Source organism: Spodoptera frugiperda, chromosome 11 (genome assembly GCF_023101765.2).
Source record: "Spodoptera frugiperda isolate SF20-4 chromosome 11, AGI-APGP_CSIRO_Sfru_2.0, whole genome shotgun sequence".
NCBI lineage: Eukaryota > Metazoa > Arthropoda > Insecta > Lepidoptera > Noctuidae > Spodoptera > Spodoptera frugiperda.
The window spans coordinates 5,025,120-5,043,481 of NC_064222.1; the positions used below are offsets into that span (position 1 = coordinate 5,025,120).

At 35.0% G+C, this 18,362-nt stretch overlaps 1 protein-coding gene across 8 annotated transcripts in view; it reads left to right on the forward strand.

Annotated features, from left to right (window-relative positions):
* LOC118275033 (prestin) overlaps positions 1–18,362 on the forward strand; it is a 51,237-nt gene that overhangs the window by 17,368 nt on the left and 15,507 nt on the right. For 4 of the 8 annotated variants that reach the window (XM_035592866.2, XM_035592867.2, XM_035592870.2 and 1 more), the window contains exons 2-3: positions 8,675–8,855; positions 18,243–18,343. In XM_035592866.2, coding sequence (XP_035448759.1) covers positions 8,797–8,855; positions 18,243–18,343 — 160 coding nt within the window. In that variant the 5' untranslated portion in view covers positions 8,675–8,796. Of the gene's footprint in view, positions 1–4,833; positions 4,896–8,674; positions 8,856–12,424; positions 12,632–14,676; positions 14,844–18,242; positions 18,344–18,362 lie in introns of those variants that run through there. The other 4 variants (XM_035592869.2, XM_035592873.2, XM_035592865.2 and 1 more) reach the window with 4 other exon arrangements.

Consider the following 18,362-nt stretch of genomic DNA (forward strand, 5'->3'; position numbering starts at 1 on the left):
AACATGACTATCGCGGGTAGATTCAAAGCACTAACTAGTTTTCATAACAAATAAGTATTTATATACCTACATAGGTTTGTTTCACATGAATCACACAATATCTAAGTATTCAACCACATAGCCGACATAAATTCCTGAATAGTGTAAACTAAAGAATGTTCTAGTTCAATTTGTTAATGTTTTTTTTTTTATAATTTCTCCTTCTTTTCTATAATATTGACATCTTTACATGTGTCCATTATTAGAATTTTTAATTCATTCACTCCAAGAGCCAGGGATTGGACATACGTATACCTACGCTCGCAACCCGATTGGTTCGATTCATGGATTTTCAAAGATTTCTTACTCGTTCCTTCAGGTACGTACTTGGGATATCTATAATTTTGTTACTGATATGTTTAAATATTCAAACGTTATTCAATTTTAGAACGTTTATAGAAATATTTCTGTCTCTACAAATACTTCATAAAGTGAGTAGTTTAAGTATCTACTACTTAAAATTTAGTAGCTTTTCTGTATTTGCCCGATGTAACAAGTACCTAATACATAATAGGTAAATCCTACAGATTTAAAACGTAGATCAGAATTCCCATTCTTTTGTATTGTGCTTGTTTTGAAAAAAGATATAAGATTTAGGAAAATTAACGTTTTTTCAAATGCCACCTTCTCTGTGTGAGAGGTCTTTGGTCAGAAGTAGCCCCTTACAGGCTGTTGATGTATGTACCTATGTATAATAATGCCATACGTTTATGAATTTAAAAATAGAATATAGAAAGTAACTGGCTGTATAAAGAATGCCTTTTAAGGTAATCTAAAAAAGGCTGTAAACAAAAAAATAATAATATCTGCAGGGAAATATGTACAAAATGACATATATGTACAAAATGACACAGGCGGTATTTTTTGAATTTGGCGGCCTTTAACACAAAACTGATAGTGTCACCACGCGGCCATAACTATTTCCTATTTTCTGGCAAATTTTGAACGCATCCATTTCATTTATCACAGTGTTATGGCCGACGACAGGTAAACACTCCTTGCAAGTTTTTTTCGCGCCGTCAAAGTTTTTATTCCAATGGTAATTTTTTTGTTATTGATACTATTAATGCAGTATTTTTTTAAAGATGAACATTTATCTTCAGACTAAATTACTTATTTTTAGAAAAAGAGCTTGTTTTATATTTATTTACAAATTTTATTTTTTTAAAACGCTGTATGGACAAAATGACATACGTATATAACGGACAAAATGACATACCTATGCCATTTTGTCCACAGCATCTACAGCATCTATCGACCCACAGCCTGAAGTTTCACCTCAGGCTCCAACAACAAACGCTCAAGAAACGGTTTTAACTGCTGCTACTACCAATGATCGTCCATCGTCATCTGCTCTTGCTGTTCCTATGGAGCTCATTGGTATTGACTTCTACTCCTAATATGTTGGAAATAAAATCTAAAAATGCGCCTAAAAAACGTATAGCCCAGCAAAACCTCCAGCAAAGAAAAAACGTATAGTCTCCAAAACATTGTTTGAAGACAGTAGAGAAGGAGATTTTCCCAATATCTCCCAAGACGATGAAGATGACTGTGCTTGTATATATTGCAACGACCTTTATTCAAGATCCTAGCCTGGAGGAGACTGGTTGCGGTGCTTACAATTTCAAATTTTCACGCTTCTTGCGCCGATTGCCCAAAAGAAGTAACGTTTCATTTGCGAATTATGCCAATAATTCCGTCACATTTATCTATATGTCATTTTGTCCATTAACGTATGTCATTTTGTCCGTAGCATATGGACAAAATGACCAAAGATACAAAGATGATGAATGTGAACTATGACTGTTTTGTGACCTACCAATAAAAAGTTTTAATACAAAAACAAAACTATATGTCATGTTGATCACCACCTGGATGTTGCTGAAGTTCCTTAAGGTACGGTGGCTCGTGCAGCTGGAGGACCTACAGAGGTTTGAGGTGGGCAAATTAAACGATCAGAAACCCAATCATTCCAACTTGAATTGCGCAATCGTTTTGCCACACTCGACACGGCTACTAACTCATTGGACGAGGAGTGGAATCGGATCAAAGTGGCCTATACAAAGACCAGCTCCATCGTTTTAGGGCTTAAGAGCACCCACTCAAAGGAACTGGATGCGCAACGTACATGGGACCTGATAGAAGATGACGGAGACTTCATGAGACGCCTCGAAGCCCATGACGCTGTTCGAGCCGAACTTAACGTGCAATACCGTCAAAAGCGCAAAGAAATCTCGCTGTACCCGCAAGGATAGAAGGCAGTGGGCCTATTGCAGATCGTGCTCAACAGGCTGCAAACACAGGCAACTTAAAGGAGCTATATAAAGCTACAAAATCCTTGGCGGGTGGCAGTAAGTCCAGGAGAAAAAGCCGCTGAAAGCTAAAGATGGGCATACTCATATGTGACACCAGAGGGGCAGCTGGCACGCTGGCATCAGCACTTTGTAGAGGTCTTCCGGTTTACGACATCAACACCTGGCGACTTCATTTTATTCCCCACCAACAGCTGCTCTATTAATGTAGACCCAAATTCAGCCTTGGAAGTAGCTAAAGCCATCCATTCTCTGAAGACAGGCAATAGCACCAGGACTCGACCTTATCACTGCATGCTACCAGACTTACCTTCCGCTGTCGATGTTAAACGCTCCTAATCGAGCAAATTTGGACTTCGGAGGAGCTACCGTGGAACAAAGGCCTTGTTATCACTGTCTAAGAAAGGAGACCTTAGTATGTTGACAACTGGAGAGGCATCAATTGCAGTATTCCTGCTAAGGTTTTCTGCAAGATTCATCCTTCAGACTGGCAAGGGCCGTTACCCTCTCCTCCGCAGGGAACAGGCTGGCTTCCGATCGAGCCGCTCGTGTACGGACCAGACAAACTCTTCGTATCATACTGGAACAGGCTGAATGGCAGAGAGAGATTTACATACATATGTTGACTTCGAAAAAGACTTTGATACGTTGAAGTGGCCAAGCATCTGGTCAGCTACTGGAAATTGGAGTGCCACCTGAAGTTCCGCCTGTTGGAAAGTATCTACAGAAAGTACGCTGTAGAGTAACTCACAACGGTCTTATTTCGGAAACATGCGGTGCACGCAGGTGTTGCCAAGGCTGCCTTCGTCACCTCTGCTTTTGCTGGTCGTCCTGGACGGAATTATGCTTCGCATCACAGATAAACGGCGCCGCGGGATGAATGGGGACTGTCCAACACATTAGAAGACCTAATGCCGACGATCTTTGCCTGCTGAGTCACACCCATGCGCAAGCTAAGTTGGACGATGCGACAGGAGGCAGCAAAAACAGGGCTCAAAATTAATACCCGGAAGACAAAGAAATAAGATCAGGCGTGAAGAATAATACACCGTTGCTGATTGGCACGGAGGCAGTGGAGCGCGTCCACAAATTCACTACCTCGGGAGCGTCGTGATCGGAAACTGGAGGAATGAGGAGGACATCGCCTCACGGATCGCCAAAGCTCGAGCAACTTTCGCGCAGTTGAGACCGGTCTGGCAGTCCCGCTTGACCCGAAGGATCAAGCTTAAGATCTTCGGGTCCACGTCAAATCGGTGCTGCTATACGGGTGCGAGACGTGGAAGGTAACAAAGGACATTCCCGCCAAATCCAGGTCTTCGTTAACCGATGTTTGCGTCGCATTCTCGGTATTTACTGGCGAGACCATCTCCAACTTAGACCTGTTGGAGAAATGCCACGAAAGTTATCACTGATCTCAGTTAAATTTTGTTTGTTTTTTTTTTCTGTTGATTTATTACTATAAATGTTTATTAGTAACGATAATTTAAGGACCAAAGATGATTAATGTGAACTATGACTGTTTTGTGACCTACCAATAAAAAGTTATAATACAAAAACAAAACTATATGTCATTTTGTACATACTTCCCCTATAACAGCAAATAAATGCTTAATTATATTGAAAAATAGTAACAAAATGTTACGTAGTATTTATTCCAATAATAGGCTATCTAACAGCAATTATAAAGATATTCTATCAACAGCACAGGTTATTGAACTCAGATTAAAATTGCAAAATGCATGCGATGCTGTCATACATAGCTCTGATTATAAACTAACGAGATTTTATCATTATAAACTCTAATTTGATGAAAATAAAGCTTAATCTTAATTGTGGTTTCTATAAAAGATTACCTTTCTAACTTTCTTCTCATACTTCGCTGTTTGCCAAAAACGTTACTTTATACATACTTTGAGTTAAAAAAATGGGAATAGCCTTCCGCATACCTCCTAAATACTTTAATTTAACCCATATGTGTACTATGTAGGTACTCTGAATATCTAAAGAAAACTTCAAAACGACAATAGTCTTGCTGACTCTCGCTTACGTAAAACTAACATTAAACACAAAAAAGCGCTATGTATATATGTACTACTTAATCAACTGTCCTTTATTTACCCAAGCAGGATAAATGGTCAACGCACACGATGGCGATAAGTCATTAATTACATAACTACCAAAAAACGTGTGTACTTTTAAGTTTTCTCATACGTAATTACCAAAGAATTAACAGAAGTGACGTCACGAATAAATCCATAAGTGCCGCATTATTTATTCCGTATTTAAAAAATATCTGCTAAAACAACGTCATTACGGTAACAAAAGAAAATCCTGTACCTACGCCATTATTCAAATATTTACAAATAACTTGAGAACTGTTTGCAATAGTTTTGAAACAAAGCTTATCTTTGCCATAATCTATGTACATTTTATATGTTTGCCGACGTATCTTCGTATTTATTTTAAGATAATGTCTCTTTTAATCCAGTACACGGTTGTATCTGACAGTCTGTTTCAATTTCTACAAGAAATAATTTTGTTACGGTGCTGTGTCTTGAATAAATTACTAAATAATATTTAAATTTGTTAAATTGTTAGTAAATAAATGCGTGAAATAAAGATAAAAGAATAAATTAAATCATATTTCGATTTTGCGTTCGTCTCTGCATTGTCCATAGATTAAAAAAATCTTTTCGCGGTATTTTCGGTCGGTGGCTGTGTATTGTTTTATTTAAAAAAACAAAATTATTTGAATGGTTGATAATTTTGTTTCTTGTCCGTTGTTCATTTAAAATTTTGATTTATCTGCTAATTTAGTGTGTAACGTGTTAAATTAAATAATTATATTAGGTTGTTGACTCGTGCAGTAACACATAGCTACGCATATTTTTATTTTCTAATCCCGTGATGGCGTATAATTTCTATTCCTAGGTCTACATAGTAATTTACTTTATGTATGAAAATTAAAATTATGTTAAACAAATCAATTAAAGGCACAATAGTCGACAACTTTGTATTGGAGACTAGGTTGCCATGCCTTGCCCACAAAGAAAAAAAAACAATTAAAGTCATCATGTCATATTGACATACCAGCCAAATTGAGAACCTCCTCTTTTTTGGGAAGTCGGTTAAAAATAACTAAAAATAAAATTAGTGTTATAAAAACGTTACTTATATGTGAAGCTAATAATTGTATATCAATATTATTGTCGGACGACGGGTAGGTAGATGTAATATTTTTTAAAATAATAATCAAATACTCACTTAGATTTTGTGTAAAAAATACATACTTAAATGAAAGTTAAATATCTTTAATAACAGTGTTGACAAGGGATAAATTATAAAATAATAAATACTATGATTACACAATCTATGCAGGTAATTACAAGTAGAAATAGTAAATTATTACATCAAGGTACTAGTAAAATATATCTCATAAATTTCTAAGATATTTTCCGTTAATATAAAGATGTAATTATTTCTTTTTATTTATTTTATCGACTTAAAACAACAAATACATCACTGTTATTTTATTATAGTCTGTCATATGTTATGACTTTGCAATTACTTGCTTATATTGTTTTGCAATTACATTGCTCATTGCTTTTATTATTCTGCAATTACCTAGCTAATTAACTGTAAAACACAATGTCTTTTTCCATGTAAAGACACTACATACATGAATAATCTAGTCTTTTTCATGTAAAGACATTTCGTAGATAGAATCTCTTTTTTAAATTTAGACAGACAATACATAGATTCTATCTAAATTACAGACACGTGTTGATTTTTGAAAATATATGTAGAAAATACTAGTTCATGCCCGCGGCTTTGCTCGGGCGGATTACGGACACTAGCCTTATTTACTCCTTAGTACATCAGCTACTTTCCAATAAAAGTCCAGTCATTTCGTTCGATCGTCCATCATAACGTCCCGTATTTTAAAGCGGTTGTTTCAATCACAAGTATCAATATTACAAATAGGCACTCTAGTTTTATTTATTAGTGTACCTATATAAAATAATGGTTAACGTATTTTTATATTTCTTTTATGATAGTTCCTATTCACATTTCCCTATTGTCTTTACACAATAAAATATAAAATCTTTTTATCACTTCTTTAAATACAATACATAAATCTCTTTCACTCTTTAAATTGAAAAAGCCATAAACTAAAACACATGTTTAAGTGCGGACCTCCATTTTTTAAGTTGGGTAATGGGTGATTCTTCGAAAAAAGTCACAAAAAGTTAACGGCGTCATTATCCTCACCCAAAAGTTAACAATTCTGGCGATTGAAACACAAAATTTGGTTTCAATAAATTAAGCTGTGACACTGCTCTCAACCAATCAAATATAAATAAGTATGACAATAAGCTACCATGATGCTTAATAACGCGGGAGAATAATGATTTGTTAAATAAAAGTTAAAGTTTTTTGAAGAAACACCCTAATACTTATACCTAAAGACTTCCTTCTCAACCTGAAAAATACTTTGCTGAAAACCACATCAAAATCGACTTAGCCAAACGCGAGATAATCGCGCACAAACATACCTACATACATACAGGTCAAACTGAGAACCTCATTTTTTAAGTTAGTTAAAAACATAATAACATCTTAAACCAATCAAAATAGTACATTATTATGTAATGTACCTAAGACCTACCGCATAGACACGAATTATTTGTTTTTTAAAGTCGAACTGCAATATAATCAGACTACTGTTGACGTCAAACGGAGATAGGCCAGGGAAGGCCAATGCGGGAAATTAACTAGCGTTGATAATGACGATTCATTACGTCTTTCAAGCTGTGATTGTTTCTTTCTATTATTACTACATAATCAGTATCTGTAAGGTCGTGGTGGCCCTGTGGTTTAAGCTGCTTATGTATGCATAAGAGTGCGGTTGCGGTTTTTTTTATGTTATAATAAGCTGGTAAACGAGCATGGTTCCTCTTCCTTTCTTTGTCGGATAACTTCATTTCAATATCGATCCTACAGAGAGTCTCCTATCAATGCTCTCCAAAGCTCACTTAAATTAATTTGTATATTACTTAGTTATCATTAATCATTTCATTAAGACTTTAATTACATTATTTTTTCTAGACAAGTATTGCCCTCTTACTTACATCGTTAAATAAGTAACACCTCTTTCTATGTACTTGCAAAATAAACAATATTATATTTCTTTCGTGAAGGAACACAAAATTAAAGATAGCAGCGGTGTAGGTATGTTCATCAAATTAACGCGTTGGCAGAGACAAACGGTAACAAAAAGTAATTAGGTAGTTAATCTTCATCTTCAACTGGCAGACTTCAATGGACAAAGTTAAAAGTAGTTGTATTAAGTCTCAGTAAAACTATTATTAGAAGTAATGGGTTTGTGGTCGAGTTGTGATCGTGGTTAATTTGCTTTGTAGGTATACTTATAAAACCAAAAGTGTTTTTATGTCTAACTAGCAGACCTGGCAAACTTCGTACCGCCTCAATTTTTTTCTTTTATATGTCTTATATACCTGCCCTGGACTTCCACTAATAATTCAAGACCAAAATTACCCAAATCGGTCCAGCCGTTCTGGAGTTATAGCGACACTAACGAACAGCAATTGATTTTTGTTGAGATATTTCTAAGAAACTCGACCACAATACTAGCTCCATTGTTATTACCTTAATCTACATAATATGAAAACTGAAATACCTATATACAACATATTTCTTTACCAGTAGTCGAAACTAGATGCGTATTAGACGGAAGTTTATTCGTTTTGTCTTTCACAAGAAAACAATGTGAATATTATAATAGCTATCTAATTATATAAAAGTTAAAATATTTAAAACAACAGAGTTATTAAAATACCATTTATTTAATACCTACAGGGGCGCCGGCTCAAAGAGTTTTCAAAACCTAATACTTCCCCAAAACCTAACACTTCAAACATTTCCCAAAAAAAAAATCCTTTGCAAACTCTAAATTCAAGCACTAAGTTCTTAAATCTGTTCAAATAAGGCTTAATACTAAAACAACAGTATTTCGTGATCACATGACTAAACACAAGACAAAGAGTTTCAGCAATAACGGTAGCAAACTGAAAAATGCCGGCAAATACTTAGCCAAAGATATGATTTCATTTATCCTATCAAACATTTGCTTTACCTATCTTGGTTTTCGCATATAAAAACCACTACATTTTCGTTTTAATATCTTTTTTAAACGAACCTTCTATTAGCTTAAACATACATGTTAGGTGTGCAAATCCCGACACCCCTGTTTGTATACATACCTACCTAAAACATACCAAATAAACTATATATCATTTTAGACATAGTTACCTTTATAACCAAATACTAGACAAATATAAAGATACTATAAGAATAGTCAGTGATATAATGAGTGAACATTTGTGTTGAAATAAAAAAAAAATCTAATAAAAAAGTGGCAAAAATGAAAAACGCTGAGAATGGCACCGATTGGGAGAAGGAAAAGTTGGCTCCTTATGGCTGGTAAGTTCTTAATTATTAATAAGAATTGTTTCTATTCATAAGAATGTACCTATTCAAAAGTATATATTTTAATGTTACCACATATTATGATTAAACTCTAGCTGCGGACTATGTAGCGGGTTTACAGGGACTCCGGCTCGAAAAGCAGGTAGTAACAGAGTAGTTTTTAGTCAGTAAGAGTCTGACACTCCCTCTCGCCTCGCCCAAGGCGAGAGAAGCCACTGGATGATTTTACCCCTTTAAAAAAAAGACAATTAATCCCTATCTCTCTCGTCACATTGAGATTCAACAACTCATAACTAAAGAAGTAGTTATTTAATATTTTATCCTTGGCTAGAATTATTAAACAGTAAGTTTAGTATATTTGCTATACCTAGATTGGCTATAATATCGTACCTATCTAGATCCTATAAGAAACTTCTTTATCTCCTATCAAACTCATCTAATCTAATCTATCCACCTCTAATAATTTAGCTGTGGAATATGCGGGTCTCCGGCTCGAAAAGCAGGAGTAGGAACGGTCTGTCACTGTCTGTCACTCCTTCTCGCCTCGCCCAAGGCGGCAGAAGTCATTGGATGATTTCCCCCCCACAAAAAAAGCCATAATAATTTTATTTGTACCTAATTATTGTAAAACCTACGGGATATACCTTATTAGGTACTCGTTAGAGATCAAATCCTCTTATGCAAAACAAGCCCATAAGCCATAGTTCCTTAATTCAGCATCACGGTCACATCAAAAGAATCTAACCAAGAATTGTATTGTGAACCTGATTTAAAAGAGTAACCTATGGAGTTTCTTGCTCGCTCTTCTCCATAGGAAACTACATTTTGGAACGAGCAAATAGCTTCACTAGACGACTGAGCGACAGACAGACACTGTTAATATTCTATATTTCCTTTGACATTCAAAAGTGCCTTTAAAATAAATAATTTTGACATTGACTTTGACTTTAAAGGGCTGTTGATGATGTTGATACTTTCAGGCGGTTTGAAGATCGTATTTGAGCCGTGTGTTAAGACACTTGAACACTGCATGTTTATTTCATTAGTGAAATGGGGTTGCAAAGAAGTCGCAGAAAGGTCTACAATAGTCTACAACCTAGGGTTGCTTAAGCAAGGAACGGAAAATAAATCAGAATCATCCAATTGATGTTAAGGCTACGTTAAACATCAATGATTATTATTATGTAGCATTAATTTTATCTCGAAAACCAAGAATATTGAATCGATATAGATTAAAATAATCAATAGTCGGCTGTTATCACTACAAGTGGATGTCTTTGATAAATTATTTACCGTTGTTCGTAAAACTATAAATGATAGTCAATATTTTACATCGTTATCGGATAAAATCGTCTGACTGGTGATTGAATCAATTAAATGTGGGAACTAGGAAAACTAATAAGTATACGAGTATCAAACGCGCGATTTCACCCGCTCTGCTCGGCTCTTATTGGTTATAGCGTGATGTTTAATAGTCTATAGTCTTCCGCGATAAATGCACTATCCACCACAAAATCAATTATTAAAATCGGTACAGTAGTTTAAATCTAAAGAAGAGACAGAAACTTAAGTTACTTTCTTATTTATATGATTTTTCACTCACTGCTCGGCTCATATTGGTTATAGCGTGATTTTTATAGCCTTTCTCTAACACAAAAATAATTATTCAAATAGGACCAATAGTTTCGGAGATCAGCGCTTTGAAAAAAGAACAAACTCTTCAACTTTTTACATTAATAAAGTAAAAAAAAATACTTAATATATAGTATAGTTAAGAGAAGGTTTGCCATATTCTGCACGCTTGGCAGGCTGGTTCCATCTACTCAATACAAAACCCAAGAAGGGTTTTGAGAGAAACTCCGTGTTTCCTTGGTTATAAGAGCCTACTAAGGAGTGGAGTTTACTAGGATTCTACTACCACAACAATAGTGAATGGTGACTAATGCCTTTACACTCGGCCGTGAAGATACGGAAGGAAAGAGTTACGTAGGAAAATCTATTTAATATGTGTCTTACTAATGAATAGTTAGTTTGTGTTCTGGTTTTACCCATGCTCTTAATGGGTAAAGCCTCATGTTATTAAATGGCTTAAATGCTATAAGCATTGCACAATTACCTATGTAAGTATCTGTAAAGAAAGAATTATTAATAGTAGGTATCGAAGCTGCGGACTACCTAGCAGGTCGTCGCAATTCTGACTTGAAGAGCAAGAATAGGAACGGGGTTGTGTTTAGCCAGTAAGAGTCTGACACTTTCACCTCACCCAGGCGGGAGAAGACATAGGATGGTCTTACCCTTAAAAAAAAATAGCATTCCTAGTGTGACAAGTACTGTAGTAGTAGAGTTTCTTTACGTCTACAGTCTTCGAAACGAGAATGCGTTCGTCGGTCTGATTGGTCGGTTTATTCGTACCGATCTACGAGTATCAGAGCGCCTATCTTTAAACGTAAAGCAAATTTCTATTAAGGGTAGTGGACAATCACAGTAGCTAATAATTAATTGGCTATTAGAGCTTCACCATACCTATGGGTATGGTGAAAATAGTAATTGTCTAATAATTTTAATTACAATGTATTTATTTATTCTGTGCTAGAAACCGCATTGTTTATTAGATGCGGAAGGAAAATACTCAGTCTTCCTCATAGTTTGTAATTTAATACAACCTACAGAAAATAGTAATATACAACAATACAACCGATCAGTCATAAAAAACAGTTCGCGCAAAGCTTGCATAATGAAAACAGCGCCTGTAGTTAATAACATAGCACAAGACATGAATAAAATTTGCTCGAGTTATTAGTGAAGGCACTCTGGAAATAATTATGTATAAACATCGATCAACAATAAAGTATAAAGAATAAGACATCATTGATTCGAAGATATTAACTTTATAAAAACCATCTTTTTTATCCATCTTATTCATAGCATTCAGGTACATATAAAAGTTATGGACGACCTAGCGGATTTCCAAGGTTTCGACTCGAAGAAGGAGTAGGAACGGGGTGGTTTTTAGATAGATACCTCTCGTTTCACCTATGGCAGTTAAAGTTTAAGTAATCATTAAATACCTCTGAGTGCGGCAGCTAATCCTTAAAAAAATATAAAAAACGAGAACGTGCCGGAGGCCACAACGCCACATCGTCACGTTTTTGCCAAAATCTTTAGCACACAGCGACCTAACAAATGCTAAAAACAATTTTTCTAATCCAACATAAATACAAGGGATTACCGTTTCTCAAACAATTCCAAACATGGCGATGTGATATTAGCAATAGATTTAAAAATGCAAATATCAAACAATTTCCTGATTACGTAAATAAAGAAAAATCTTGGTATCTTAGTGACATAATAATTCATTGTATTAAGGGAGAATCTATTGTAATGCTTGCACAAACAAAGTTATAAGTACCGCAGTGTTGCTACTGAAAATTATGTACACAATATTATCTCATTATTTTTGCATGGGGGAGTTTGTTTAAGCCTTAACTTAAGCTTTGATTCCAATGCGGCAATTAGTAGTGCGGGTTATGGTAGCGGATTCAGAACTTGGAATCTATAACCACTTCTAAAATAGTCGTAGATCCAGACGGTTCTGGATACGGGTCTGAGTGCTTCGAGTGTTCGCAATTTGTGTTAAAATCTCCCTCGACTTTGGGAAATTTTTAGAATCGGGCAACATTGAAATATTTTTTTTTATTCTCAAGCTTGGGTAAATGGTGTTTTGCCTTTGCTTTCGAGATGAGTGACTCTGACAGTATTTCGGAAAAGAGGTAAAGGAATAAGGATACCGTATCCCGATTTATTCAACAAATAGTTTGAATAATACTTATAGTTAATTCTGATTGATTTTATTTCGATATTTTTGATTTTTTTTCATGAACATTACGCCTCGTTTACTTTACCATCGTATGCAACCTAGCTTTGATTAAATAAACTCAAATCACTTAATGCATTCATGTGAATACATAGATATTGTATAAGCACATTAGTTTCAACATGAAACCCGTGGCAATAATTGTTTGAAGCAGTTCATGAATAGACGTAGGCTCTCAATAACTTGTCCGCTTTCGGTTTCAGGACTTAATAATTCTTAGTTATATTTAAGTAAACGGTAAATAGAATCCACTTTATAACAGTTTACTCTATTAAATTTCCTCGATTCCCGAATACATTACAAAGTGTACTAAACACATGTCGAACAATATTATTATGTAATATCGATAATATATATTGTAATCTACATACGTACAAACATTCAGAAGTTCATGTAACACTCATTATACATATGTAGATAACGCTAACGCAATTGTTAAGTATAGATTATTTCATTAGCAGCTCTATGCTATAACACGATTATTGCTAAAAGAGGCTTAGCGTAAATATATCGAGTTTTTCTGGAAAAAAATGTGTTACAGTAGTTGGAAGAAATAGGTAGTCAAAGTCAAAACATTTATTGCAATTAATTCTAAATTAGGCACTTTTGAAACGTCATACTGAATTGTCTGTCAATCTGTCCGTCCGTGAAGCAAAGTGCTCGTTCCAAAGTGTTGTTTCGGTTTCGAATGGAGAAGGACGTTTAAATAATTCCATCGTTACTCTTTTCAAAAAGAAATGTTTCTGTAGAAATACTTAGATGTTACTTACTTTACTTATTTTAATTACTTCTGCCTGTTCCAAACAATAATAGAGATTATTTAAATGCTTTTATTTAGCAGCTTGTAAATAACAGATTCAAATATACCCTATCTTTTACTTACTATTTTACTTATCTGACTCTAGTCAAAATACGGACATTAAGTTAATCTTACATAACATTAATCATATCGAAAGGAAGAGGGTCGATAGCCTATATACATAATTAAATAAACATGTATGTGTGTACGGACATCACATGACCATCCCGAAGTAAGTGATAAGATGTCAGGGGTGCTAAACGCAAGGGTCAGTGGGTACTATTGTGGTAACCTCGATTGTTTGATATAAATAAAGGATTTAACTATTAATTGTTTTACAATTTACTAAGCTTATATTTTGTAAAAAAAACGTGGCAACTCCATTAATTTCAAGCCACAATAGGGTCTCATAATCATAAGCAAAATAGTGCGATAAACGCGGTCGTCGGTCTGTGTTGAAGCGATGAACTCAAAAACAGCTGGACGATTTTTTGTATTGTTTTCACTGATGGATAGTGTGATTCCTTGACCACACAGGCTTAACGGGAAGCTAGTAAATCACTACATAGTATAAAACAAAGTCGCTTCCTCTGTCCCTATGTATGCTTAAATATTTAAAACTACGCAACGGATTTTGATGCGGTTTTTTTAATAGATAGAGTGATTCAAAAGGAAGGCTTTTATGTATAATACATGCATAATATATCACCATTGCACCCATGCGAAGCTGGGGCGGGTCGCTAGTAAATAATAATTTAAAACTAAACTATACATTACTATCTTTAAACAAACTAATTTCGTCAATAAACGAAGGTCGTTATGTTAAAAATTTCTCTGAACCGACCAATCGTTGACCGTCCAGCCATGTCGGCTTGCGTTATCTCACAACTTACTAGATTCAGTACAAAACTAACCGATTTACTTATGAAACGTCGATCTTGTTACTGATAAGCTGTTAAACTAATAATTTAACTGACCATTTTAATGTTTGTTTTTAATAAACGCGTCCGTAACAAATTTTTGGTTAAAATTAGTGTGCGTGAGTGTGAATATGTGTTGATTTGCTAGTCACATATGTGATTGTAAAGCCGATAAATGAAATATTAACTAATGTTTGAACATTATTTTTGTGTAATGTGTCAAAAATAATTTTTAAATATATTATTTTAATGGTTGCTTAAGTATAAAAACGGACAATGCGTATGAAAAAGACGTTTTTGATTTACGAGAAAGACTTTGAGAATAATGAACATGAGCCGTTGTTGCGTTATCATAATGACGAGGATGACTATGAGGATGCTGAGGATTGGCAAGTTATTTATCTCGTTTATTAAAAAAAAAAATACATTAAAATCTATAACAAAATTGTAGTCAATTATTATCATATAATGGTGATAGTAGACGTAGACATTGTATACCGGCATTACGTGCCGTAATGTCATCCTCTGCCTTCTCCCTTTGGGGATAAAAGACGTGACGTTATGTGTCTTGTGTGTATACACGCATTTATGTCTACTGAAAGCGATATTTCAGCTTCAGTTTCCACATGTACGCCTGTAGTCAATGATTGTATGGTGGGCACAGTGCCTGAACGGCAGGCTGCAACGCAATGTTTAGTGGGTGCGATTCTAGCACGGAGCAACTCTCTGTGTGATCCACGTATTGTTGTTCCGTGTCTGGGTGTCATGTGTACATTGTGTACATATATGAAATCGTATGTAAGACGGACCCACGACACAGCACCCACAGCAGAAAATACTAGTGTGGAGCAACTTTTTTTTTAAATATCTCCACATGGCGTAATCACGATGAAGAAAGTATTTTCAAAATAAAATTAACATACTTATCTAGTGAAAAGTTAGTTTCAATTATGATGACTGATAGGTAGATCTAAACTAGAAATGTGATCTGTAGAAATTAAAGTTAAACCTTCCTTGGACTTCCACAAATAATTTAAGATCAACATTTGCCAATTCGATCCAGCCGGTCCGAGTTTTAGCTAAACTATAAAAGTTATAATTAAATATTTATTTACATGTGTATTTTAATTCATTTAAAGCCACGTACAAAACATAGCTACAATAAACTTCTTATTCAAAAAACACAAACCAATCATGTTTTGCTTGACTGCGCGCAACCATATAAATTGCCGTGGCAATGTTGCAATACAATGCAATAAATAGCAACAAGTAAGGCAGCAATCAAATTATGGATAAGGTATTCATGGTTAAAAAAGAACAGCCCGATATTGTGTACCTACTGCTTTTTTTGACGGGAGAATATCATCCAATGACCTCTCCCGCCTTGGGCGAGGCGAGAGGGAGTATCAGACTCTTAATGACTAAAAATCACCCCGTTCCTACTCCTGCTTTTCGAGCCGAGGCCCTGGTAACCCGCTAGGCCGTCCGTTGCGACTGTCCACTGCTGGACTATAAGCCCACTCTACATAAGGGGTTTGTCATAATCTCCACAGGCGGGTAGGAAATCGTAGTTTAAAAGGTTCAAGTTCAAACAGTCTGGAGCTGCAGACGACCTAACGAGTTACCGGGGCTCCGGCTCGACGCAGGAGGAAAGATGAACGGGGTGGTTTTTAGTCAATAAGAGTCTGACACTCCCTCTCACCTCATCGAATGCGGGAGAAGTGACAGGATGATTGTCCCCCCTTAGTAAAAAGATATATCAGAAAGCGCTGCTGCCCGGTCTCTGTCAATTATGTAGTGCCTTACAGCCGTATTCATCAACAATACTTTCCTCAGTGAGGTAGCAATGCTATGCGAAGTAACGCATTTCTCACTGCGATAGTCATGTCTTACAATACAGGGGGCTTGGTTAGCATAACAATAACATGAAAGTACGTTCATCTGATAACTTATCAAGTTATTTAATTTACTGCTACTAATAAATTACAATTTATTTATTTTCTACGCTAATAGCTAGCAGTAATTACAAAATCAATTACTTTGTTGATATTTAGTCTTGTTTAATCTCGCGTTTTAGATTTATTTTGTTTACAAATTAGAATATTGGATTGATAATCTTATTGTGGCTCTTTCAAATGTGGATGGAGTTCAGCCGCAATTATTATAACCACAGAACAGAGAAAATCTTCTGTATTCTGTGATTATAACCGATGTCAATCAAAATTATCGGTCATGTTTTCGAGTTTTGTAAATTTTTAAGCATGCTCAATAGACCGCCTTTTGGCGTGCTATTTTAGAACATGTGTAACACCTAGTACATTAAGATCGGTTATTCACTGTCACCATAACGGATTACCGTATTCATTACGGTGACAGTTGCATTATTCTTTATAGTCTCCACTTAACATATCGCACACCTAGTAATATATTGGCACATTTACGGTTTTCATAGTTTATCTGACTTGTTTAGTTTTTAGTTTACTGAACAATGAACCGTTGTTTTACGTGCGTGAGGGGGGAAACTACAATAATGGTATAATGACACTTACGACCTCTCTTGATGAATATGGAAATAAATAGATTAATATGAACTTTTAAACACGTAAACAATATAAAGTAAATTTCGCATTTTTGCAGATGTGCCAATATATTACTATATAGGTGAGCGATATGTATAGGTATTGTGTTACGTTTTGCCTCTTATTTCTTACTGAATTAATTTGTTTCTATCCTTTCTTGTCTTCAGTACCAATTTGCATAATATTTTAAACTTATTGTTTAAAAGAAAACATTTTAAACTTATCGTTTAAATATCGATGTTTAAGATATCAAGTTTTATTAAATATATACATCCTCTTTAATGACATAAAAAAGTTTATAAAATAACACTTTGGACGCTTGTCAAATGATTGTCAAAAGGATAAGTCAAATGAATTGTTTGAGCCGAGTAAACTGTAATAATAAACATATCGCTTATGTGAACATTTCATGAATTAATCGAGAAGTAATTTTGCCTTGAATATGTATTAAAATGTGCGTTATACTTTACTTTATATATAACATTGAGGGGTTATAAGAATAATTGTTAGAATGAAATGTTAAAAAGGTCTTAAAATATAAGAGGGATTTCAGCAGAATATACCTTTATAATTATTATTAATCAAGAGTTTTGCTGTCTTTAAGCTATGGTACTTGGGCTATGGAGAATTGTAAGGAGTTACTGTTGCTCCGGCTTCACGCAGGAGTTGGAATTGGATGGTTTTTAGTCAGTAAGAGTCGTGAAACACCTTGGGTTAAATTTCCGAGTCATGTAAAGTTATTCTTAAGCATTCTTTATTTCAATTTTTTCATACCACGGAATCTTAAATTATGCCTTGTGACTCGCCTCTTATTATACTGTTAGAAATGATGGTGTCATATCTACCTGTATAATCTTTTAGAGTTTAATAAATTCTTGATTTCGATATTTATATCTTGGTAGGCCGAAGGTTTAAGATGCACGCTTCTTATGACCGAAAGTTACTTTTTCCGAGTTGTAAGTACTTTCTAAGATTATTTAGAGACCACATACGGTGAAGGAAACCATCGTGAGGAAACCTGAGCTTTTTCTAACTAGGTATAAGTTTAAAATCGCCAACCCGCATTGAGCAAGCGTGGCGATTAATGCTCAAACCTTCTCCGTTTGAGAACAGTCCTTAGCTCAGCAGTGGCCACATATGTATAGACTGTAGATATGTGATGTGTTGAGTGCCATTTTAATAACAATATACCATGTTCTTTGTCACCAGGTCCCGGAATATCAGCCAGCAGCAGCTGAATGTGGTCCGGAGAGTGTACCAGCAGGAGACCCTCAACAAGGATGCTGACTATAAACTACCTGAGAAAACTGGTAAGTCAGGCAAATATAT